This window comes from Saccopteryx bilineata, chromosome 1 (genome assembly GCF_036850765.1).
Source record: "Saccopteryx bilineata isolate mSacBil1 chromosome 1, mSacBil1_pri_phased_curated, whole genome shotgun sequence".
Lineage (NCBI taxonomy): Eukaryota > Metazoa > Chordata > Mammalia > Chiroptera > Emballonuridae > Saccopteryx > Saccopteryx bilineata.
Genome location: NC_089490.1, coordinates 10,362,282 through 10,384,883, shown reverse-complemented (window position 1 = coordinate 10,384,883; position 22,602 = coordinate 10,362,282). Strand labels below are relative to the sequence as shown.

Genomic DNA, 22,602 nt, shown 5'->3' with positions numbered 1-22,602 from the left:
CCCAAACTATGGCCTCTGGGCTGCATGTGGCCCCCTGAGGCCGTTTATCTGGCCCCCCGCCGCACTTCCAGGAGAGGCACCTCTTTCATTGGTGGTCAGTGAGAGGAGCACAGGATGCGGATGCCGCAAAGCGCTGTGTCACTCACGTACAGTACTACTTCCGGTGACGTGGGACGCACACATCACGGCTCCGGAAGTGCGTCATATCACTTGTTACCACTAGCAGTGACAAATATGGAAGGGGACATTGACCATCTCATTAGCCAAAAGCAGGCCCATAGTTCCCATTGAAATACTGGTCAGTTTGTTGATTTAAATTTACTTGTTCTTTATTTTAAATATTGTATTTGTTCCCATTTTGTTTTTTTACTTTAAAATAAGATATGTGCAGTGTGCATAGGGATGTGTTCATAGTTTTTTTTTATAGTCCGGCCCTCCAATGGTCTGAGGGACAGTGAACTGGCCCCCTGTGTAAAAAGTTTGGGGACCTCTGCTCTAATGTGTAGCCGGGGCTGAGAACCATTGCTCCAAGGATTGCCACAGCTCTGTTTAGAAACCCACTGCTCGAGTCCAACCTGTAGAAGAGACAGATTCCTTCCTGGTGGAGGTGGGGGGAGGTGAACTGATCCCGGGTCTGGAAGAACAGGTACATTTTGACCAAGTGCGGAAGCTGATGTGAAGTGGGCACGAACCTCCGCAGCAAAGGCTTAGATGTGACCTGAAACGTGACACAGGCGACAAGTGGCAGACGATCTGGTCTGCAGCGGGCAGAGGCTGGAGAAAGAGGTCGAGGGTTTGGGACTAGCTGGGTAGAGACCCGGAGAGGTGGGAATGAATGACTCAGTCTGGCTGGGGATGAGGCTGGAGAGAGAAAGCTGAACGAGGCTACATCCCGGAAGGGGCCGAAGGCCAGATGAAAACGCTGTCGACATTGAGCAAACAACAGGGGACGGCTGCGCTTTGAGCAGTGCGGTTCCAGCAGCGTGCGTGGGGAGGGTGGCCCGCCGGCAGTGTCCAGGGGGACGTGGAGGGAGGACATGCAGGAAGCAGGGAGACCTGTTAGGGGAGCTGGCGCAGTAATCCCCCATGAGCTCACTTTCCCGGCAAGGGCGGGGCCAAAGTTATAGATTCAAACGATATCAATGGGGGAATAAAAAAAACTATGAACGTTATTAATTTTCGTCAAAGCTGGAAAACAGAAAAGAGAATGTGATGGTGGAATTGATCGGGTGCGACTGCGTATGAAGACTAAAGGCGGGAGGGAGACGGGGGAGGCGCGGGGTTTCCAGACAGGGGTGCTGGGAAAGGGCGGCCTCCAGAGAGACAGCCGGTAGCAGGTTTTCGGAGGAGTCTCACTGGTTTGGTTTGGAACATGCTGAGTTTAGAGGACCAGCCAGCAGCACGGCCCACGCAGCCACGTGGAGGTATCTCACGGGCCCCGAGTTTAGAGGACCAGCCAGCAGCACGGCCCACGCAGCCACGTGGAGGTATCCCACGGGCCCTGGAGGCACGTCTGCCTGTCAGTACACAGGCTGGATGAGGTCTTAGTGAACGGGGGCTGCTGTAACGAGATGTCACAAACTGGGCGGCTTGTAAACCACAGAGAGTTCTGGAGGCTGGGAAGTCCAGGATCAAGGTGCCAGCAGATTCAGTGTCTGCTGACAGCCACTTGTGGTTCATAGAGGGCTGTCTTCCAACTATGCCCTTACATGCGGGGGGTGGGGGGGGACGACACAGGGAGTTCTCTGTAGTCTCTGTTATAAGGACACTAATCCCATTCATGACAGTCATCCTCATGACCTAAGCACCCACCCTCAAAGGCCCCACCATCCTATTGGGGATCAAGTTTCCATAGATGAATTTTGAGGAAACCCATTCAGTTTGTAGCAGAGAAGCATTAGAAATGGTGTCTGATTTTGGAGTGGATAAGATTTTCAGGGGAATTTCTCAAAGAAGGGGGAAAAAAATCCAGAGATAGGCACTTAGGGGAAGGGAGAAGAAAAACCAAGGAGGGGAGGAAGATGATTAGAGGCGTGTATGGAGGCAAAGGGGGAAAAGACGGACGACATGTGTCAGAACCCTGGGGGACTGAGACACCCGGAGTCCAGGGACAAACACGGGAGGGTTCAGGAAAATGCCATTGATTTTGGCTCCTGGTAGCTTTTGGGTCCTATCTTAAGAGAGCAGTTTCAGTCGAGCAGGGAGTGGAAGAAGCATAGTTCAAAGGGTTAAGAAACAGCAGGCAAGAAAGACAGACAGACAGAGACACGTCTGTCCATAACAACAATACTCCCTGTTGAAGAGAGAGAATGAGTACATGGTGAGAAAGTGGAGGCTGCAAATGTGAATTCTTTTTTCGAGAAGTTTGGTGAGGAAGGCACATTCGACCTGGACCATCTAAAGGAGGCCCAGGCTTTCCACACCCAGCCGTCCCTTTCCCGCCTGGTGCACGGCTTTCCAGCGCCCTGAGGCTGGTGTTCTCAGAGGCTGTCTCGCCAGCAGCTGCAGAGTATCTGCATGTCGTATGAATGCGTAGAGCCAGGACAGGACCACACCCTGCAGGGGTACAGCTGAAGAGACCAAGTCTACTGTGTGTCTCCCGCTCCTCCGCTCCTGCAGGAGGCCCCCCTGGCTGACCTCAGGGTAGGAAAGGGCAACAAGCCCCGACTGGGTTTGAGAAGCTCTTGACCCCCTCCCTGGGGCTCCGCTGTAGTCTGAACTCGTGTGTTAAAACCCCAGTGTGTGGAGATCGCATGAGGAGGTGGCGTCTTTGGGGGGTGATTAGGTCCTGAGGGTGGAACCCATCATGAATGGGAGTGGTGCTCCTTTGAAACAGACCGCACATAGCTGCTCCCTGGACCCCTTCGCCACAGGAGGGTACAGTGAGAAGCCCGCCGTCCAGAAGGGGGCCCTGCCTGATGGTGCTGGCACCCTGGTCTCAGACTTCCAGCCCCCAGCTCTCTGAGAAAGAAATTGCTGTTGTTTACAGCCACTCCCCCAGTGATATTTCTGTTCTAGCAGCTGGAATGGGCTGAGACCGGCCCCCACAGCTCTCTGTAGCCTTTGCTTTCCCTTTACTCGTACAAGGCACCGCTTAGGGCCCCGGTTCAAGGGGTCTGCCACCCTCCAGCCTGCAGCAGAGAGGCTGTGGACAGTTGGCATCTTTCCTCTGCCCCTGCCACCCCAACTTCTTCAGAATGGTCTGCCCTCTTCTTTTCTCTTGACTTGCATGAGTTCTGGGGAGAGATCCCTGGGTCTCCCAGCTAGCTGGGTAGGTTGAGCACCATCCCAATACACAGAGGTGGCAGGTTCAGTCCCCAGGTCAGAGCACATACAGAAACAGATCGATGTTTCTCTCTTTCTCTCTTTCTCTCTCTCTCTCTCTCCCTCTCTCTCTCTCTCCCTCTTTCTCTCTCTTTAAAATCAATACATAAATTTAAAAAAAGTCTCCACCGAGAATGGACCCCAAAGTCTTCCCCCCTAGGATCCCAGGGAACCTTTCTCGCAGGACCTGCCTCTGTCTCTCTGGTGTCCTTGGGAACCAGTCTCCGCCGGTTTTCTCCGCCCACCCCACCCCAGGAGAAATGAGGGGAGGTGGAAAAAGGGGACACCCGAAGAGCAAGGTCTTTGCAAGGCTGCAGCCTTCGGAATTGCGGGTAGCAAATTCGCTTAGACTCTTTTTAATATTGTCTTTCAGAAATTCACACGCACACTCACACACGGGTGAACAAGGTGGGGATTGCCCAGGAGAGCGGGGAGCCGGCCCGCTGCCTCAGGACATTTGAACGTCTGTACCCTAGGTTCCCTTCTGCTTGGCCTCTCAGGGGTTGGGAGAGGTGGAAGGGAGTATTTACAGAGAACCGGGATGCCATCTTCCTCCCAGGGGGAAGGGTCCTAAACTGCAAACCTCCCAGATCTCATTAAAGTAACAGCAACAGCAAAACAAAAATAGAGGTTCTGGGATTAGCAAGAAAAACCGGCGGAGACCCGGGTAGAGGAGATGCGGAACTGTACTAGCAAAAAACCGTGAGTGAGCGTGGGGGCGTGGCTACCCCGGGCCTCGCCGCCCGCGCGGGGACAAGGGGTGGAGCCTGCTGGCCTGGGGGCTCCGCCTGGCTCCCCAAACCCAAACACCGGACTGAATCGGCCCCGCGAGGGCGACGAGAAGGCGGAGCCTGCCGACCTGAAGGCAGGGTTTTGTCGGAGCGCGGACCAGGCCTACCGAGGAGGCGGGACTTGGGGGACCAGTCTCCAGGCTGCGGGACGGACGCCCGGGGAGCTCCGCTGCATTGGGAGGGGGTGCGGGTCTGCAGCCAGCGGGGGCCCGACAGGAGGCTGGGGGTCCGGGGAAGCGGCGTCCCCCGGGGAGGAGGGCTGTGACGGGGTTCCTGAGCAGCGGGGCTCGGAGCGTGCCTGCCCGGCGAGCGGTTCTGTGGAGACCGCCTTTAGGCTGTCTCGCAGTCCGGTAGCTCCCGGGGCGGGTGTGCGGGGCGCCTGGCGGATCCTCGGGGGGTCGGAGGGCGCGGGGCAGGGCCGGGCCGCGGGCGGCCTCACGGGTCCCAGTAGTTCTCGTGGTGCTGGGCGGCGATGATGATGACCACGGTGAGGATGGTGCAGAGCACCATGGCCGCGATGCCCACCGCCAGGGAGATGAAGGAGAAGTTCCGCGCCTCGCGTGAAGCGATCTCGGCCGACACCATGTCTCCGCGAGCCAAGGCGGTGCGCACCTGCGGGGCAGAGGCGGGGCGAAGCGGATCAGGGAACCGCTGCCCCATCCGCACGCCTCTGCCTCCCTCTGGGATGCTCCCCAGAACGTCCAGCCCTCCTCGGGCGTAAGGAAACCGAGGGACGATCCTCCCCAAACGCCACGCGCGCGCGCGCACACACACACACACACGCACGCGCACACACACACGCACACGTGCACACACACGCACGCACACACACGCACACACACACGCGCGCGCACACACCACACGCGCACGCACACACGCAAGCGCGCGCGCACACACACACACCACACGCGCGCGCACACACGCACACACACACACACCACACGCGCACACGCACACACGCACACACCTGCACTGCCTTGAAGATGGCGATGATGCCTGTAGGCCAGAAGCAGCAGATGGTGGTCAGCACAGCGATGGGCATGTAGTCGTGCGGCGGGCGCCTGGGCTCCAGCAGGGCCAGCCCTGGGCCCTGGGGCGGCGGGGGCAGCGTGGAGGCTCCTCCCGTTCCCCCCGGGGTCCCGCCTGCGTAGGGCTGTGTAAGGAAGGTGGGGGTTGGGGGTCGGGGGAAGAGGACGTTACTCGGACCCTCTCTGAGTCCCTCAGTGTGCTGCTTTTGGAAGAACGGATTTTAAAGCACAGTGCGCGTTGCTTCTCCAAAAACTCGACCATCCAAGACCCTTCCAAAACCCCCATAAACCCCACCGAGGTCCCTCCTCCCTGCCCTGCTGGCACTAACCCTGCATTCTCGCGGGTCTCCACACTCCCCCCGAGGACCGGCCCGTCCGCGCTGCCCTGCTCTCATTCACACCTTGTGTCTCCTCTCCAGGTGTGTCCCTGGCGGTCTCCCCTACGCGCAGTCCCAGCGCCCTCCTCATCCGCCCCGTGGTCCCTCGCAGGCCATGACCTCTGACCCCCGCTGACTGCCAGGCACCCCCAGCCAGCCCCATTCCCGGCCTTTCCCGGGTCCCTCCTCTCTCTAGGCCTTACCCCCGACGCCCCCAGATCACCTGGCCCTGTTTCTCTATCCCCCCAGCCCCCAGTGTGTCCCCAATCCCAGGTGCCGCTCCACTGTGCCCTCCCTCCGTCCCGGGATCCTGGCCGTCGCTTACTCACCGTGCCCACGGGATAGACTGGTACGTAGGCCGTGCAAGGCTGCAGCTGAAGGGGATAGCCGGGGGTCACGTAGCCCCCCAGTGGCAGCGTGCCTACCGCCCCGGTGTGCGTAGGCACCACGAAGCCGGGGGCCTGGGCGGCATGAGAGGGCGCCGGCGGGGGCGGGGCGGCGGCGGCAGGTGGCGGCGGGGGCAGCGGGCCCTCGAAGCGAGTCTCCTGCAGGTAAGGGTCGGGTGGCATGCGGGGCAAGGTGGCACAACCGGGCGGGGGCGCCCCGGAGGCCGGGCCGGGCGGGGCGTGGTGTGGGGGCCGCGGCAGGGTGGCCGAGAACGAGGGGCCCCGCAGAGCGCTGGCCCCGGCCGAAGCCAGGCCGCCGGCCCCTAAGCGCGGGAGGGTGGCCGTGCCGGATTGGTGGTAGTGGTGGTGGTGATGGTGGTGCGAGGAGGGGGCTGCCTGTGGGGGCGGGGCGGGGGGCTCGGCCGGCGGCTGGGGGGCATTGTAAGGGGGCGGAGAGGTGTGGGGGACTGAGTCCGGGAGGCCTGGGGGGGAGATGAGAGAGGGGCCGGGGGTTAGGGGCAGACGTACAGGGGCCGGGAGGGAGAGAGGTAGTGGGAGAGACAGAGGTGGATGAGAAGGCATCTCTCATTCTCGGGTCAGGAGAGGGGTTGTATCTAGGCCATCTGTGTCCCCCCTTCTGTCTTTCAGTCTAGTTTTGAGGTCACAACTCTCCCGCTGCTCCTGTTCCTTCTTCACACGGAGCTGCACGCAGACTCCCATCTCCCTGGGCCTCCCGGGCCTGTAGCGGCCTTTGGATTTGCCTAACTGAGTGGGTCCTGCGTTTGCACACGGGTGGACATGCAACACTGTATGAACACATGCTCAATTCAACAGTTGTATAAGCACACGGAGGGGGCACAGGTTCCCCTGGGCCATTCCTCCCGCGGGGAGGGGCTGTCCTAGCCTCTCTGGGAATCTCAGGACTTCTCCTAGAGCTGATAAAGAAGGCTCTGCTGGATTTTACTCCCCTGACCCCCCCGCCCCCACCCCGCTTGGTAGTGTCTCCATATTTCCCCACTGGGATGTCTCCACGCCAGCCAGGGCCATTTGTCCACCCGTCCACCTGTCCCTCCCAGTGGTGGTCTCCCTGCAGTGCCTGGCCGATGCTAAACCACTCTTGTACTTCCCTCCCTGACTCACCTCTCCCCCCCCCCCCCCCGCTCCTCCCCCCTCCCCCGGCGGCCCATGTTGTCGGCAGGGGGCAGAGGCTGAAACTGGAAGGAGGAAGGGAAGAGAGGAAGGGGTCATAGGAAGAGGAGGGGGACTTGGGGGGGGGGAGCTGGGTAGAAGGGGAACTGAACCGCACCACCCGCGGGGGAGGGGCAAGGGAGGGGGTGGGAGCTGAGCGTGGGGGAGAGTCAGGAGACCGTAGAGCGGGGGTGGGAGGTTTTGTTGTGGATTTTTACCTGACTTTTCCGATGACATGCTTGCGGTCTCGCTGGGGCAGGGTCCCCACAGCTGGAGTCGGGGTCCCGAACTGGCGCCAGAGTCTGGGTGCACGGATTGCGCAGCCCGCCGCAGCACAAGAGATGGAGAGAAGACAGCGGCGGGGGGGGGGGGGGCAGAGGGAGAGCAGGGAGGGGGGAGAGCTTAAAGGGACCGAGGCGGGGGTGGGGGAGCGCTTCAGATGTACCCCCACTCGTCTCTCCTCCTCTTACCCCAGCATTCAAGCCCCCAGTTTGGGCTCCCTAGGAGTTGTCATGGAAACAGCGAGGCAAGCAAGACCAGGCGAGGGGGGGTTGGGGCTGAGGAAAGGAAGGAGGGAGAGAGAACCCTCTAGAGACTTCCCCTCCAACACTGGCTGTAGCGATCAGATGGCGGGAGGCACTGAGCAGTACTCCGTGGGTTCGGCACCCCACTTCCCTGCAGACCCGGTTCACTCCAGCCAGGTCTCCCCTTCAGCTTTCCTCAGATTCCCTGCGAGGTCCCAGAATCCTCTCCCACGTTTGACCCTAGTTTCCCCACTTGAGGAGAGACGATCGTGTGTGAGAGAGACCTGGGTGCAGAGCTGAGCGCAGCGGTTCCCGGAAACGTTCCCCCCACCCCTGGGTTACGGCCTCAACCTGCCGCCTGGGTTTGGGGTGAATGGAGAGGCTCAGGTCTGTAGTAGTTCCGAGTAAGCCTGGCCTGGGCCCGGGAGGAGGAAGGACCAGACGGAGCTTAGGAGATGCAGTGATACTTTTCTTCCACTGGAGTGAAGGAGCTAGCGCACTGTGTGTGTGTGTGTGTGTGTGTGTGTGAATCACCTGCTCATTTCTGGCAGCTGGCTTGGGAATATGCACTTGATGCCCTTCCCCCTTTGCTTACTGGGCTTCTTAAGAGTTTCTGTGCCCAGCAGTGTTCAGATCCATTCCTTAAATTCCACCCCCCCAACCCTGCTCCCAACAATGCTCCCACCCCCGCAAGACACAAAGCCACCTCTTGAGTCAACATGGGCCACAGCAGTAACTGCAGTCTTTTAATGTGTTTACTGTATCTTGGGAATACCTAGAAGGGGAGGGATACGTGAGGGGGGATCATTACTACCCCCCCCTTTGGATTAGTACTTCCCAGTCCCTGCCTGAGGCACTCACTCCCCCAGGCTGTGTTCGTTCCCCCCCCCCCCTTGAATATGAACAAAGGCTATAGAGCTAGCTGTACAGAGACCCTCACCCGGGCCAAAGCCAGGCTGCCGAGATTTAGATCATTGTTCCTTGTTCTGGATTCTATGGACTCAGAGCTCAAACTGGTTTGACTGGGAGGGACTGTAGACCAGCAAAGACCTTGTTAAAAAAGAAAAAGAAGGGGTTCATACAACCTAGGAAGTCCTTTGCTCAAAGGAAACATCTTCAAATGCTAAGTTGAAGTTTTAGCTAGGGTGCCCCCGTGTCCAAGGAACTCAACAAGAGTCTAGAAGCTCTGCTAGAAATAAACAACAAGGATTTGTTCAAGGGTCTTAGGGTTTGCAAGCCGGTAACACAATTAGGCAAAATATCCAGTGTTCCCAAGAAGAAAGAAAAGCTGAGAGTTCTTATAGTAGAAAGTACATTTCTTGAGAAGAATCCATTCTGCGTTCTTAGCCTCTGGATTGGTAATCCTCTCGATGACCGGAGGTCTGGATGCTGGATGTCAGGTGGTCTGGATACCTGAATAGTCTTTCCTTAGTCCCTCAGGGGATAATCAGAGTTATCTGGACGTCTGATGGCACTGACACAGGACTAGAAAGTTCAAAAGTTCAATTCAGCCTGACCTGTGGTGCAGTGAATGGAGTGTGGACCTGGAATGCTGAGGTCATGGGTTTGAAACCCGGGTCAGGGCACTTTCCTACTATGAGTTGATGCTTCCGGCTCCTCTCTAACCCCCTTCTCTCTCTCTCTCTCTCTCTCTCTCTCTCTCCTATCTTTAAAAAAAATCAAGAAGGCCTGACCTGTGGTGGCGCAGTGGATAAAGCGTCGACCTGGAAATGCTGAGGTTGCCGGTTCAAAACCCTGGGCTTGCCTGGTCAAGGCACATATGGGAGTTGATGCTTCCAGCTCCTCCCCCCCCTTCTGTCTCTTCTCTCTCGCGCTCTCTCCCTCTCTCTCTCTCTGTCTCTCCCTCTCCTCTCTAAAATGAATAAATAAAAAAATTATATAAAAAAATCAAGAAGTAAAATCTTTTTTTAAAAGTTTACATTGAAATAATAAAATAATTTCTTCATACCTCAGCCTGCCTGACTTTAGTAATCGAGCAGCTTGGCTATAGTGAGTCCATTTTATTTCTTCACTAGATTCTTCACGGGTCACAGGTGGAGATGTGGGGATACCCTGGAGCTTGGAAGTCTGGACTGGGTGGAAGGGTGTGGGCGGGGAGCCACCTATCCATGCGAGCTCCCTGCTAAGGGCCCGATTGTGGGGGTCGCTCTGGTTGAAAGTCTGGTGGAAGCCACGCAAGCGTGAGTCAGTGAGTGCTGCCTCGGGGGCCCTCCGCCCCTTGGGGGTGGATCCTTTATGGGGCGCTGAGAATAAGGCAGGAGAAACTGGGCCAGACTGCTCTTTTAGCTCAAGGGGCCAGGAGGACTCTCGGCGTCTCTGGAGACACGGGTACGACACGCACTTCAGAATCAAGAGTTGTAAGAGGCTGACCTGGGGCGGGCAGGCAGGGGTAGGTTTGGCCTGGCCTGGCCTGGCCTGGTTCCAGCCCTCGGCAGGTGGACGACGACGAAGTGCGGAGCGTCGCCTTCCCCGAGTCTGTCCCCCAGCGGGACGCGTGCTGTCCTGCGGAACTGGGCCCCAGAAGCGGTCACCGGGGTGGAGGCCTCCCTTCCGTTCCCAGGATATCTTGACTGTTCCTTCCTTTCCTCACCGATCTAAAATGGATCGCTCCAACCGTTTCCTCCCCTGCTCCGAGGACGCAATGGAAAGTTCCATGGCCCGTCCGGTCTACCCGCCTGCGTTGCGGAGGACGCCGGCACGGTTGCCAGGGAAAGCCCCGGACGTGACGGCGGAGCGCGCCCCCGAGCAGCCGCCCCTCGCCTGTCCGTCATTCTCCGGCGCACGCTGTCCTGACCCTTGTCCCCTCCCCCGCGGGCTTCCAGACTGGGGCGCAGTCAACGGCGGGCGGAGCGAGGCTCTGGGAGCGAGGCCAGGTGGGACCTGGCACTCTCCCGGGCACCCGGGCTGCTGCCGCCCAGGGGTCCTCCCTGCACAGCCGCGGGGGGTGCACACTCGGGCGATGCTTCAGGACGGTCCTAGGCCCGGGGACCCGGTCCCCGCTGAGCTGGGGGCGGGGCTTCGGGTGCGTGTCTGTGCGTCCACGCTGGAGTGGGTGTGTTTGTGGGGAGAGGACCCGCGTCAACGAAAAGTTGGCTGTTTTAGGGGACCCAGAACCTGGAGGGAGCACGGGCGGGAGAGGCTCGATGGCCCGGTGTCTGTGCCGAGGGGCGCGGGCGCTGTCATCTCCCTCACCAGCTCTCGTCGCCCCCTTTTCAGGCGACAGCATGCTGGGGCTCCGGGGGCCGCGGCTGCCCCGTGCGGGTGTCCTGCTCCTGCTGCTCCTCCTGAGGCTGCTGCTGCTGCTGCCGGCAGCCCGCGTGCCCCGCCTGGCTGCCTACAAGCCGGTCATCGTGGTGCACGGGCTCTTCGACAGCTCGTACAGCTTCCGCCACCTGCTGGAATACATCAACGAGGTCGGGCAGGGGACGCCCGGTCGTGGGGCGTCCGAGGAATCTACGGCGGCTGGAGGGTGGGGGTGAGGGTGGGGGTGGGGGTGTGTGGCGGGGAGAACGAGGCGCTGGAAGCCGCCCCTCGGGGCCTGCCCGCCTCCTCGGGAACTGGTGCTGGCGTGGGGGACGTTGGGTGGCGGACGGAACCCCTGGTTCTGGCAAGGCGCAGCAGGCATTGTGGGCGCAGCCCGGGAGGTGGTGTGCAGGGGCCTCCCGGTCCGTCCCCAGTTGCAGTATTGCCCCCCTTCCCACAGACACACCCCGGGACTGCGGTGACCGTGCTGGATCTCTTCGATGGCAGAGAGAGCTTGCGGCCCCTGTGGGAACAGGTGGAGGGGTTCCGGGAGGCTGTGGCCCCTATCATGGCCAAGGCCCCTCAAGGGGTGCATCTCATCTGCTACTCGCAGGGTAGGTGCCCACCCCCACCCCCAATTCGAAACTTGATCCTTATCTGAGAGACAATTCCTAGTGTCCCCTTTTCTGAACCACATTGCTCCAGTCGGGATGCCCCTTTTCAGCACCTGGGTCTCATCTCCGTGTGTGTCCTGAGTGGGAGGCTCCCTGCACTTCTGCCCCCTCCTTTCTCCCTTACCCATGGTTCCTGCACCAAGGAGGTGGTGAGTGGGGCCATAAAAAGTACCCTAGAGTTCAGAGGTGGAAGGCCGGGAGTCTAACCCCGGCTCTGTCGTTTACACGGCCTGGGACCCTGTTGCCACAGGCTGTGCCTAGCTCAGCCTTGTTTCTGTGCACTCTGGTTGGGGGGCGAGGCGGAGTGGGGAAGAGGCCTGTTGGCCTGGTTGTCCCTCACCACCTTCCTGGGGTGGCGGTCTGCCGGCAGGGGGCCTGGTGTGCCGGGCGCTGCTCTCCGTGATGGATGAGCACAACGTGGACTCCTTCATCTCTCTCTCCTCTCCACAGATGGGCCAGTATGGAGGTGAGTGGGTACTCTGGGCTTCATAGGGGGCCCTGAGTTCTGGGGACACAAAGGCTTGGGGCCACTGGGCACTTGTGTTCTCCTCCCAGATACGGACTACTTGAAGTGGCTGTTCCCTACCTCCATGAGATCTAACCTCTACCGGATCTGCTATAGCCCTTGGGGGCAGGAGTTCTCCATATGCAACTACTGGCATGGTGAGTAGGGGATGCTAAACTGGACCTCCGTGGAGGGGGACCCTGGAGGGTGGGTCGGGCCTGGTGCCCCCGCTGTACCCTAACCAACAGCAACAATAACGGTGATAACGATAATGATAACAATGTGTGAACAGGCACTGTTCAGAATGCTTTATATGTATTACCTAGTGTCTCAAAACGTAGAGTCTGGTCCAGGGGTCAGCCAACTTTTTCTTTAAAGGGCCAGATCATAAATATTTTCAGTTTTGCAGGCCATATAGTTTGTCACAACAACTTGGACTCTGGCACGCCAGTGTGGAAGCAGCCATACACCACAGGGAAACGAGTGTGTCCGTGTTCCCATAAACTTTATTTACAGAAATGAGCAGTGGGCCTAGTGCACCTGTCTAGGGAACTTTTTTTTTTTTTTTTTTTGTATTTTTCTGAAGCTGGAAACGGGGAGGCAGTCAGACAGACTCCTGCCTGCGCCCGACCAGGATCCAGCTGGCACGCCCACCAGGGGGCGATGCTCTGCCCATCCGGGGCATCGCTCTGTTGGGACCAGAGCCACTCTAGAGCCTGGGGCAGAGGCCACAGAGCCATCCCCAGCGCCTGGGCCATCTTTGCTCCAGTTGAGCCTTGGCTGCAGGAGGGGAAGAGAGAGACAGAGAGGAAGGAGAGGGGGAGGGGTGAAGAAGCAGATGGGCGCTTCTCCTGTGTGCCCTGGCCGGCAATCGAACCCGGGACTTCCGCACACCAGGCTGACGCTCTACCACTGAGCCAACCGGCCAGGGCCTGTCTAGGGAACTTTTTTTTTTAAAGATTTTATTTATTCATTATAGAGAGGGAAGAGAGAGAGAGAGAGAAGGGGGGAGAAGCAGGAAGCATCAACTCCCATATGTGCCTTGACCAGGCAAGCCCAGGGTTTTGAACCGGCAACCTCATTGTTTCCAGGTTGATGCTTTATCCACTGCGCCACCACAGGCCAGGCTAGGGAACTTTTTAAGACCACGCATGCTGGGTGCAGACGGCTGGCGTTTGAAGTCAGACCCTGCTGGGTGACCTTGGGTATTCCTTAAGCTTCCTGTGACTCACTTTTCCTCGTCTGTGAAATAATAGTGTAGTACTTGCTTTATAGGGTGGGTGGTGGTATTCATTAAATACGTGAATAAATATAATGTCTACTTTGGACAGGATCCGGCTCGTAGTAGGTGCTGGATAAAGGTGTTTGCTGCCCTGCTTAGTGATTATTATCATTGCTACATTGTATTAGTCTTCACCTTGTCTATTACTGTCGCCTCCAGACTGGTCTTCCAGTCTCCAGTCTTGCTTCCTCTCCCTGCTCCTCTGATTTTCAAAATGCTGTTTGTACCCAGACCCCCACCACGATGACTTGTACCTCAATGCCAGCAGCTTCCTGGCCCTGATCAACGGGGAAAGAGACCATCCCAATGCCACCGGTGAGACCCCAGGCTTCCCCCAGGGGCCCGTTTCTCTGCTTTTCTGACTCCCCCCTCCATGTTCCCCGCTCCACCCTGGCCTGACCCCGGTGCCTGACTTGGGCCCTCTCCTCAACGTGCAGCGTGGCGGAAGAACTTCCTCCGTGTGGGCCGCATGGTGCTGATCGGGGGCCCTGACGACGGTGTGATTACCCCCTGGCAGTCCAGGTAACGAGGGACCGTGTGGCCTGAAGATTGGCCAAGGGTGCCCCCTCATCTCCACCGGTCCTCACCTCATGCCTGAAACGTTCCCTTGTTCGGTCAATGCCACTGTTGAGCCTGGCAGCCGGGGCCAGATCCTGGGAGTCACCCCGCAGCCCCGGTATCAGGCCAGTCACTGTCTTGCTGACCCTACCTCCTCTCCATCCCCACCACCCTGTTTTATAAAAACTTGGAACAAGTATGCATGTCTAGGAGATTGCAGAGCTTAGAGAGGTGCTCTGCCTCCTTCACCCAGTGTCCCCGCTGGCTGCGTCCTGTGTCATGCTTGCACAATGTCAACATCAGGAAACTGACATTGGGACAGTGTGTATAAATAGTTCCATGCCATTTTAACCCATTTCCTGTGACCTCTTTTCCTTACCTGGCTTCCTGGGATTGCCCCCGCCCCATACTCATCCCTTCCACCCTGTTCCTTGGGGAAGTCCAGGTCCCCATGGCAGCCTGCGTGTGCCTCCCTTGCAGGTCAGCATGGGTGATCTGACATGTCGCCTGACCCACTTAGTCACTCATGAGCACTGTTTGGGGTTCAGATGGAAGAGAAGGCCCTGCTGTCATGTATAGTGGCTCACGTTCTGGGGGAGCAGACCGGTGATAAATGGGAATGGGTATGGCAGGCCGTAATGAAATCGGCGGAGGAAGGGACGAGAGGGTGACCGGAGCCAGTGTTAGCTGCCGGAGACGCCGTCCTTGGAGAGTCGCCCTTTGAGCAGAGACCGAAGGAGATGAGGGAAGGCGTTGTGCAAGCCCGTGGGGGCAGGAGAGGCCGGGGAGGAGGAGGACGGCACCTGCACAGGCCCCGGGGCGGGTGGGAGGCCTGAGGAGCCGGTGCCCAGGGCGCCAGGGAGGGTGGCAGACCAGACGGAAAGAGGAACCAGGGCGCCAGTTACATCGAGAGCCTTTGGAGGGCAAAGGATGGCCCTTGACTTTCTTTCTTTTCCTCTATAAAATATACTCAACGTAAAATTGACCATTTTAAGTATCAGTGCAGTGGCATCATGTACATTCACTTTATTGTGTGACCATCACTACCATCTGTCTCCAGAACTTTTTTTTTCCTCTCCTTAGACAGAAACTCTGGACCCATTAAACACTCAGTGCCTCAGCCCTGCCTCTCCCAGCCCCTAGCCACCGTGACCCTTGACTTTTTATTCTAAGTAAAGTGGGAAGGCATTGGAGGGCTTTAAAAAATTGTTTTTACTGATTAATTTTAGAGAGAGGAAGGGGGGGGGAGAGAGAGAGAGAGGGAGGGAGAGAGAGAGAGAGAGAGAGAGAGAGAGGCAGGAACACATCTGTTCCTGTGTGTGCCCTGACCGGGGATCGAACCAGCAACCTCTGTGCTCAGGATAAGGCTCAAACCAACTGGGCCATACAGCCAGGGCTGGCAGGTGCTGAGAGAAGGAGTAACCTCCCATATAATGACATGGGATTTATTTATATTTCATGTCAGATCCACAGCAACCCTATGAAGAGAGTAATAGCTCATAGTTACATAGCAGCTCTTAGGTCCCAGGGCAGCATTCTAAGGACTTTTCAAACAAAGCTCATTTAATTCTCAGAACAACCCTGTGGGTAGTTACTGTTACCCGCATTTGACATTTGAGGAAACCTGGCTGCAAAGAGATGAGATCATACGCATCACATTTATCGAGCTAGTCGGTGGCAGAGTCAGGCGATCTGTTAACCACAACGTCTCACTTCCTCTCTACCAAGGAGGCATTGCTGGTGCAGGACAAAGAGAAGTGACACGCTCAGCTGCACCCCGTGGGGAGTGTGGCCGAGCTGGAGCACACGCCCAGGTCTTTGTGTCCCCACCGCTGTCCTGCCCCTTAGGAACTCCAGCCTCTCCACAGTCCCCCAGTCCCGGGCCCAGCTCCCCCAGGCGTGCCTTTGCTCTTGTGCTCTCTGCCGGGGACAGACAGCCGTCCCCAGTCCAGGGTCAGCGTGGGAAGCCTTTGCTGACGCTCTCAGCTGGGGCAGTGGCCTCTCCTACTTGCTCCTGCAGCCCATTGGACTTACTATTGTCAGCACTTGCTCAGTATCTCATCCCCAGCGCCCACTCAGCACCCGTGCCACTTAAAGATTCTTAGTTAAGGCCCTGGCCAGTTGACTCATTGGTAGAGCTTTGGCCAGGCGTGCAGATGTCCTGGGTTTGATTCCTGGCCAGGGCACACAGGAGAAGCGTCCATCTGCTTCTCCACCCTTTCCCCTCTTGCTTCTTTCTCCTCCCACCTCGATTGGAGCAAGTTGGCCTTGGACGCTGAGGATGGCTCTGTGGCCTCCACCTCAGGCCTAAGAGCTTGGTTGCTGAGCAATGAAGCAAGGCCCCAGATGGGTAAAACATCGCCCCCTAGTGGGCTTTCTGGGTGGTTTCCAGTGGAGGCAAGTGGGGGGTGTGTGTGTCTGTCTCTGCCTCACCTCCTCTCACTGAAAAAAAAAAAAAAATTAAGATTTGAAACAATTTCATGCTTAAGTCACCAAAGTAGTACAAAGCAATCCTGTATACTCTTCAGTTTCCCCAAATGCACATTTTACTGTGTCTGTTAGCACCCTCTCTCTATATAAAGTGTGTGTGTGAATTGTTTGAGAGTAGGTGGTAGACATTGTCTCTTTACCCCTAAAACTTCAGTATGTCTATTTCCTGCATACAGGGTATTTTTTTTTTACATATCTGCAGTCCAATTATCAAAATCAGGAAATTGACATTGATACAGTACTCTGTAACCTCATTCAAATTTTTCCAATTGTCCTTTTAGGAAAAAAAAATTTCAGTGTAATCTCCAGCCAGGACCACATATTGCATGTAGGTTTCATGTGTCTTTTGCAGAATGTCCCTCAGTTTGGGCTCATTGCTTATTTCCTCATGCTTAGATTTTTTCTTTTTCCTTTTTTTTTTTTTTTTTGTATTTTTCTGAAGCTAGAAACGGGGACAGACAGACTCCCGCATGCGCCCGACCAGGATCCACTTGGCACACCCACCAGGGGACGATGCTCTGCCCCTCCGGGGCGTTGCTCTGTTGCGACCAGAGCCACTCTAGCGCTTGGGGGAGAGGCCAAGGAGCCATCCCCAGCGCCCGGGCCATTTTTGCTCCAATGGAGCCTCGGCTGCAGGAGGGGAAGAGAGGCAGAGAGGAAGGAGAGGGGGAGGGGTGGAGAAGCAGATGGGCACTTCTGTGTGCCCTGGCCGGGAATCGAACCCGGGACTTCTGCACGCCAGGCTGATGCTCTACCACTGAGCCAACCGGCCAGGGCCTAGATTTTTTCTTTTTAAGTGAGAGGGAGATATAGTGAGACAGACTCCCTCAGACATGCACCAAACTGGGATCCACCCAGCAACCCCAGTCTGGGGCAGATGCTTGAATTAACAGAGCTATTTTTAGCACCTGAGGCTGATGTATTGGGACTGACCAATTTGCTGTTCTCAGTGCCTGGGAGACTCTTGAACCAATCAAGCCACTGGTTGCAGGAGGGTAAGAGGAAGAGAAGCAGGTGGTTGTTTCTCCTGTGTGCCCTGACTGGGAATCGAACCTGTGCCAGGCTGACACTCTATCCACTGAGCAAACTAGCTAGGGCCCTATTTCCTCAGGAGTAGATTTAGGTGATACATTTCCGATGGGCATTCAGCAGAAGTGGTGCTGTGTCCTCAGTGCATGCCTCATGGGGCACATGATGTCTAGTTAAGTTTTTTTTTTTTTTTGTATTTTTCTGAAGTGAGAAGCTGGGAGGCAGAGAGACTCCAGCATGTGCCTGACCAGGATCCACCCAGCATGCCCACCAGGGGGCGTTCTCTGTTGCAACAGGAGCCATTCTAGTGCCTGAGGTGGAGGCCATGGAGCCATCCTCAGTGCCTGGGCCAACTTTGCTCTAATGGAGCCTTGGCTGCGGGAGGGGAAGAGAGATAGAAAGGAGAGGGGAAAGGGTGGAGAAGCAGATGGGCACCTCTCCTGTGTGCCCTGGCCAGGAATTGAACCCGGCACTTCCACATACCAGGCTGACACTCCAACGCTGAGCCAACCGGCCAGGGCCTCTAGTTAAGTATTTTGAGTGTCCCCCCTGCTGCCCGTCTCCCCAAGAGGCTCAGTTCCTACAGGGTACTAGCCCACCCTGGTTTTCTCCAGCTTTTCTGATAATGCCCCCTCCCCCATCTCTCTGTAGCTTCTTCGGTTTCTATGATTCAAACGAGACAGTCTTGGAGATGGAGGAGCAGCCGGTGAGTCCCGGGATTTCCTCTGCGCTGTCCCAGCTCAGTCTGCAGCTCTCCCCGCTGCTGTCTCGTGAAGGGTGCACCCTGTGGGGAGGGGTCCTGAGACAACAGAAGGAGCTCACTTTGTCTCTCCCTCTGTCTTTCTTCCCTCCCCCTTCACCCGCCTCTAAGGTTTACCTTCGGGATTCTTTTGGGTTGAAGACTCTCTTGGCCCGGGGGGCCATCGTGCGGTGTCCAATGGCTGGCATTGCCCACACAGCCTGGCACTCCAACCAAACCCTCTATGAGACCTGCATTGAACCTTGGCTCTCCTGAGGACATCCCCAGGGGTCCCCCAGGAACTCTCTGGCCCAGACACCAAGTGGTGACCTTGGGAAGCAAATGTCCAGCTCTGTTGTGCCTGTGACCATGTCATTGCTCACACACTGCCCCTGCCAGCCAACCAGGACCCCCTCCTGTGTTCCGTGAATGCCACGTCCGTCCTGGGCTCGTCCACCTCCTGTCTTCATCTGGGGGTTGCTCCACGCTCTCCTTTCCTCCCAAGGCTGAGGTTGGGACGTGAAAAACCAGGTTTTTAACGTGTGGCTGCTCCTCCATCTCTGGCTGTACAGGAGGGGACCCCAGCCTGCCCACCACAGGGGTTTCTTCCAGGCCACTCAGGACATTGTTAGCTTCTGTGCTCCACGTCCCCTTTGACTCTGAGCTCCCTCGTCAGCCCTCCCGCCCCTAGGAAGGACTACCCATGAGAGTGGGGTCCTGAGGCTCCCCTATGGGGACAGTTCCATTCTTGAAGTGTCAGTGTTGGGGTATATCTGTGGCCTGTGAGGCCCATCTCAGGTTTGGGGATCCCCCAGTCCCTATGTTCAGTGTTGGGGAACCCTCTGGGAGCCTGGTTTCTTTGAGGCCCCAGCCCCTCTTTTAGGTACCGTTGAATGGGGGTTACCCCTGTATTTATGGAAATAAAGTTCTGTTTCCTCAGTGTGGCTTGGCTCATTTCCAGGTGAGGGGGACCTGGCTCCCCAAAAGAGGGTGGGAACGGAGAGCCTGAGGCCTGGGTACCCGGATGCCTGGTCTGGGGTGGGACCCCTGGAGTTTCCGCTCTCTCAGTGCCCATTCTGTGTGGGTTCCTGATTCCCCGTGGGTTCTTTCCTGCTGAGTACAATTGTCTTCCTGTCCTAGCCTAGGATTGGGGAGCCGAGCCCCTGGCTCCAGTGGCTTGTGCCCCCGCTTCACGTATGGAATGTCCCTGCCACCCCCGGGCTAGACGAGGGGCCTGAGGCTCAGGGTGGGCATTGTTGGGCCCCTTTTCGACCTTTGTAGGCCAGCGTGGGGTTAGGGGCTGGACAATGGACCTCCTCTTCCTTGAAAGAAGGCATTTTGGGAGGGACAATAGGGCCCTGTCTGCTCTGACACAGGGGGCAGGGGCTGACTCGACTGGGCCCGCCACCCCCAGACCCTAACAAATGTCATCGAGAAATGGGGTCAATTTTCTCCTCAGTGCCCTGGGTTGCCCCCTGCCCCTCTGTGATGACCTCCCCCATTTCTTTCCTCGGCCGATCCTGCCTCTTCTCGCATGACCTGACCCCACTTTGTTGTCTGCCAGCTCTCTGCACCCCCCCCCCCAGTTCTCCCTTAGTCTGTATTGGGTTTAAGGGGGAGGCAGGGACCCAGGGTACTGGTGGTGTTATATGGCCAGTAGCCTCTGCTGATTTGAGGGGTTCTCAGACAGAAGGAGCCCCAGAAAGTTGGAAAGATACTTCTAGGGCGCCCGTTGCTGAGATAGGGTGAAGGTAGTGGGACTTGGACCCCACTGAGTGGGCCAAGCTGTGGAGCTCCAGGGGAGGCCCGTGGGAGGGGGCAGGAATGGGAGGACTCCGTGTGGCCCAGCCCCTCCTCTCTGCTGTGGTCGGTCGGGCCGGCCCACCAGTCTGAGCTGCTGCCGCTGAGGCTGGTGGGCCTGAAGTTTCCCAGGGAGAGGCAGGTGGGGAGAGAATGTCCATGGGGAACGTGTGGTTCATTCAGAGCCTCGGAGTGTGAGTTGAGGGGTGTTGTCTGGGTGAGAGATGTACGTGATGGCACACATGTGTGAGGGTCGCAGGGATGTGTTGAAGGTGTGGAGTCTCCCGGCGTGTGGGTTTGTGTGTGAGGAGGGAGGGGGTGTAGTTAGCGGTGAGTACCTGAGGTTTGGAAAGTAGTAAGAATAAGGGGGAAGAGGGGATGTTAGAGATCAGAGGGTCACGGAGGGGAGGGTTCACTGTGTGTGTAGAGGGGAGGGAGAGGGTGTGTCAGGGCGTGAGCCCCTATGGACCAGCATGTGCTGTCTGTCCGGTGCTGTTCCTGACGACCAGGGCGAGTGTGTACAGAGTACTGTCCTGTCACCCTTAGAGGGCACCAGCAGACTGCTTTGGAGGGGCCGGAGCTGGAGGAGGGCAGGGAGAGGGGAAGGGCCGACATTAACCTCTTCTTGCCTGCAGCCGGTAATCGGTAACCGAAGTCCAGAGTCCAGGAGAATCATGGGGTCCAGGGCTGAGGTCTGCGCTCTCTTGGGTGGACTCTCACTTCTCCTCCTGCTGATGTCGGGCGAAGGGTCCAAGGGTGGATCCCGCAAAGAGAGGTGACAACAGAGGGGCCAGGGCAGGGTGAGATCATCAGAAAAACTTTCTGGGGGCGGGGCTTCACAGGGGGGGGCAAAACAAAGAAGTTTAGAAGGAGGGCGAGGCTATCACCGGAAGAGAGGACTGAACCCCAGTGAGCCTCGAGTCATCTAGGACCCCAGGCCCGCCAGGACCTGGCGCGTCAGTAATGTGTCCCACGTTCTCCCGCCTCGGTGCAGTCAGAGGGTCTGCTCCAAGCAGACGCTGGTGGTCCCGCTCCGTTACAACGAGTCCTACAGCCAGCCAGTGCATAAGCCCTACCTGACCCTGTGCGCGGGGAGGCGCGTCTGCAGCACCTACAGGTGAAGGACGGGGAGCCTGGTTTCCGGGGTCTCTCTAGGGGAACCTCAAGAACCCCGACCAGGACCCACAGGCCACGGTCCAGAGCCGCGCGCTGTGTTGCAGGACCACGTACCGTGTGGCATGGCGGGAGGTGAGGAGGGAGGTGCTGCAGACGCACACCGTGTGCTGCCAGGGGTGGAGGAAGCGGCATCCCGGGGCGCTCACCTGTGACGAAGGTGAGGCCGGCTCCTCCCGGGTCGCGGGGAGGCGCGCCAGCGGGTGCTGGGGCCCTTCTTGATGGCCTGCCCTGTGCCCACAGCCGTCTGCACTAAGCCCTGCCTGAACGGAGGCGTCTGCATACGGCCTGACCGGTGCGAGTGCGCGCCAGGCTGGGGCGGGAAGCACTGCCACGTGGGTGAGTCGGCCCGCCCTCTCTTCGCCAAGGTGACTTAGGCCCCGCCCTGCACCCTCAGGCCCCGCCCCGCTCACCTGGGCTCTGGCCCCGCCCTGCACCCTCAGTCCCCGCCTCTTTCCCGTGACTAGATGTGGATGAATGTCGGGCTGGAGTCCCCCTGTGCTCGCACCGCTGCCTAAACACGGCAGGCAGCTTCACTTGCACTTGCCCCCCCGGCCTGGTGCTGGGCCCTGGAGGGCGCTCTTGCGCGGAGGGGTCCCCAGCGCCCCCGACCAGCGCCAGCATCCTCAGTGTGGCAGGTGAGCGCGGGGAGCGTGGGTGGCGGGGAGGGTGGGGCCCGCTGCGGGCGCGGACAGCGGCCGGTAGTGCCCTCTTCTGTCCCAGTTCGGGAAGCGGAGCAGGACGAGCGAGCCCTGAGGCGGGAGCTCCGGGAGCTGCGCGGGCGCCTGGAGCGGCTGGAGCAGGTGAGCGGGAGCCCGCGAGCGGGGCCGCGCCTGCGGGGCGGGCTGCGCCCCGTCTCCGATCCCCCGAAGCGTTTCTTCTGTTGCAGTGGGCTGGGCAGGCTGGGGCCTGGGTCCGAGCGGTGCTGCCCACGCCACCGGAAGACCTGCAGCCGGAGAAGGTGGCCGAACTGTGGGGCCAGGGCGACAGGATCGAGTCCCTCAGCGACCAGGTGCTGTTGCTGGAGGAGCGGCTAGGCGCCTGTGAGTTTCCAGTACCCCCTGCTGGGGCCGCCAGCCCCCCCAACAACTGCCTCAGGCTCTCCCCAAGTCAGCTGTGCTCCCCCAAACCCTCCCCCAGCCCTCACTCACCCCTGCTGTCCCCAGATAGTTACACTTCACCACCCCTCCTCACGCTGTCCCCAGCTTGGTGGCTTCCCATACTGCTGGGTGACAGTCTCCCCAGTCCTCACACCCACTCCAAGCCAGAGGCAGCTCATGGCCAATGTGAGCCTGTCTCCTTGTCATTAACCAGGCTCCTGTGAAGACAATAGCCTGGGCCTCCAGGGACAGCGATGAGGAATCTGCAGAGCCTCTGCCCCCTAATTTATACAGAAACTGGACCCACTAATCCTGGGGATTCTCCAGCTGGGAAGCTGGTGCAGATAAGGATATCTGTCACTGAGGAGCA

At 58.3% G+C, this 22,602-nt stretch overlaps 3 protein-coding genes and 1 long non-coding RNA gene across 8 annotated transcripts; 2 read left to right on the top strand and 2 right to left on the bottom strand.

The window, feature by feature from the left end:
• Positions 1-4,423: 4,423 nt before the first annotated feature.
• PRRT1 (proline rich transmembrane protein 1) lies at positions 4,424-7,445 on the bottom strand. Its single transcript, XM_066260071.1, has 4 exons — positions 7,313-7,445; positions 5,850-6,388; positions 5,083-5,268; positions 4,424-4,727 (listed from the first exon to the last, which is right to left on the bottom strand). Exons 1-4 carry the CDS (start codon positions 7,329-7,331, stop codon positions 4,551-4,553), a joined length of 921 nt encoding a protein of 306 aa, XP_066116168.1. The 5' UTR covers positions 7,332-7,445; the 3' UTR covers positions 4,424-4,550.
• Positions 7,446-9,868: 2,423 nt separating this feature from the next.
• Positions 9,869-19,098, top strand: PPT2 (palmitoyl-protein thioesterase 2). Of its 3 annotated transcripts, none has more exons than XM_066258877.1 (9): positions 9,869-9,967; positions 10,856-11,052; positions 11,343-11,496; positions 11,927-12,022; positions 12,112-12,219; positions 13,575-13,658; positions 13,781-13,865; positions 18,072-18,126; positions 18,292-19,098. In XM_066258877.1, the coding sequence occupies exons 2-9, from the start codon at positions 10,864-10,866 to the stop codon at positions 18,433-18,435; spliced, it is 915 nt and encodes a 304-aa protein (XP_066114974.1). In that variant the 5' UTR covers positions 9,869-9,967; positions 10,856-10,863; the 3' UTR covers positions 18,436-19,098. The 3 variants fall into 3 exon arrangements, with proteins under 3 accessions (XP_066114974.1, XP_066114883.1, XP_066115057.1); XM_066258786.1 differs by lacking the exon at positions 9,869-9,967 and adding an exon at positions 9,985-10,512; XM_066258960.1 differs by lacking the exon at positions 9,869-9,967 and adding an exon at positions 10,519-10,661.
• On the bottom strand, positions 18,068-21,450 carry LOC136325574 (uncharacterized). Its single transcript, XR_010729280.1, has 3 exons — positions 21,282-21,450; positions 20,579-20,687; positions 18,068-18,204 (listed from the first exon to the last, which is right to left on the bottom strand). It is a non-coding gene; the product is annotated as an uncharacterized lncRNA (long non-coding RNA).
• Positions 20,630-22,586, top strand: EGFL8 (EGF like domain multiple 8). Of its 3 annotated transcripts, XM_066259175.1 has the most exons (8): positions 20,630-20,734; positions 20,954-21,076; positions 21,180-21,292; positions 21,376-21,471; positions 21,600-21,770; positions 21,856-21,935; positions 22,022-22,175; positions 22,447-22,586. In XM_066259175.1, exons 1-8 carry the CDS (start codon positions 20,634-20,636, stop codon positions 22,488-22,490), a joined length of 882 nt encoding a protein of 293 aa, XP_066115272.1. In that variant the 5' UTR covers positions 20,630-20,633; the 3' UTR covers positions 22,491-22,586. The 3 variants fall into 3 exon arrangements, with proteins under 3 accessions (XP_066115272.1, XP_066115178.1, XP_066115364.1); XM_066259081.1 differs by having other exon boundaries at positions 21,856-22,175; XM_066259267.1 differs by lacking the exon at positions 20,954-21,076 and having other exon boundaries at positions 20,634-20,734; positions 21,856-22,175.
• Positions 22,587-22,602: the final 16 nt, after the last annotated feature.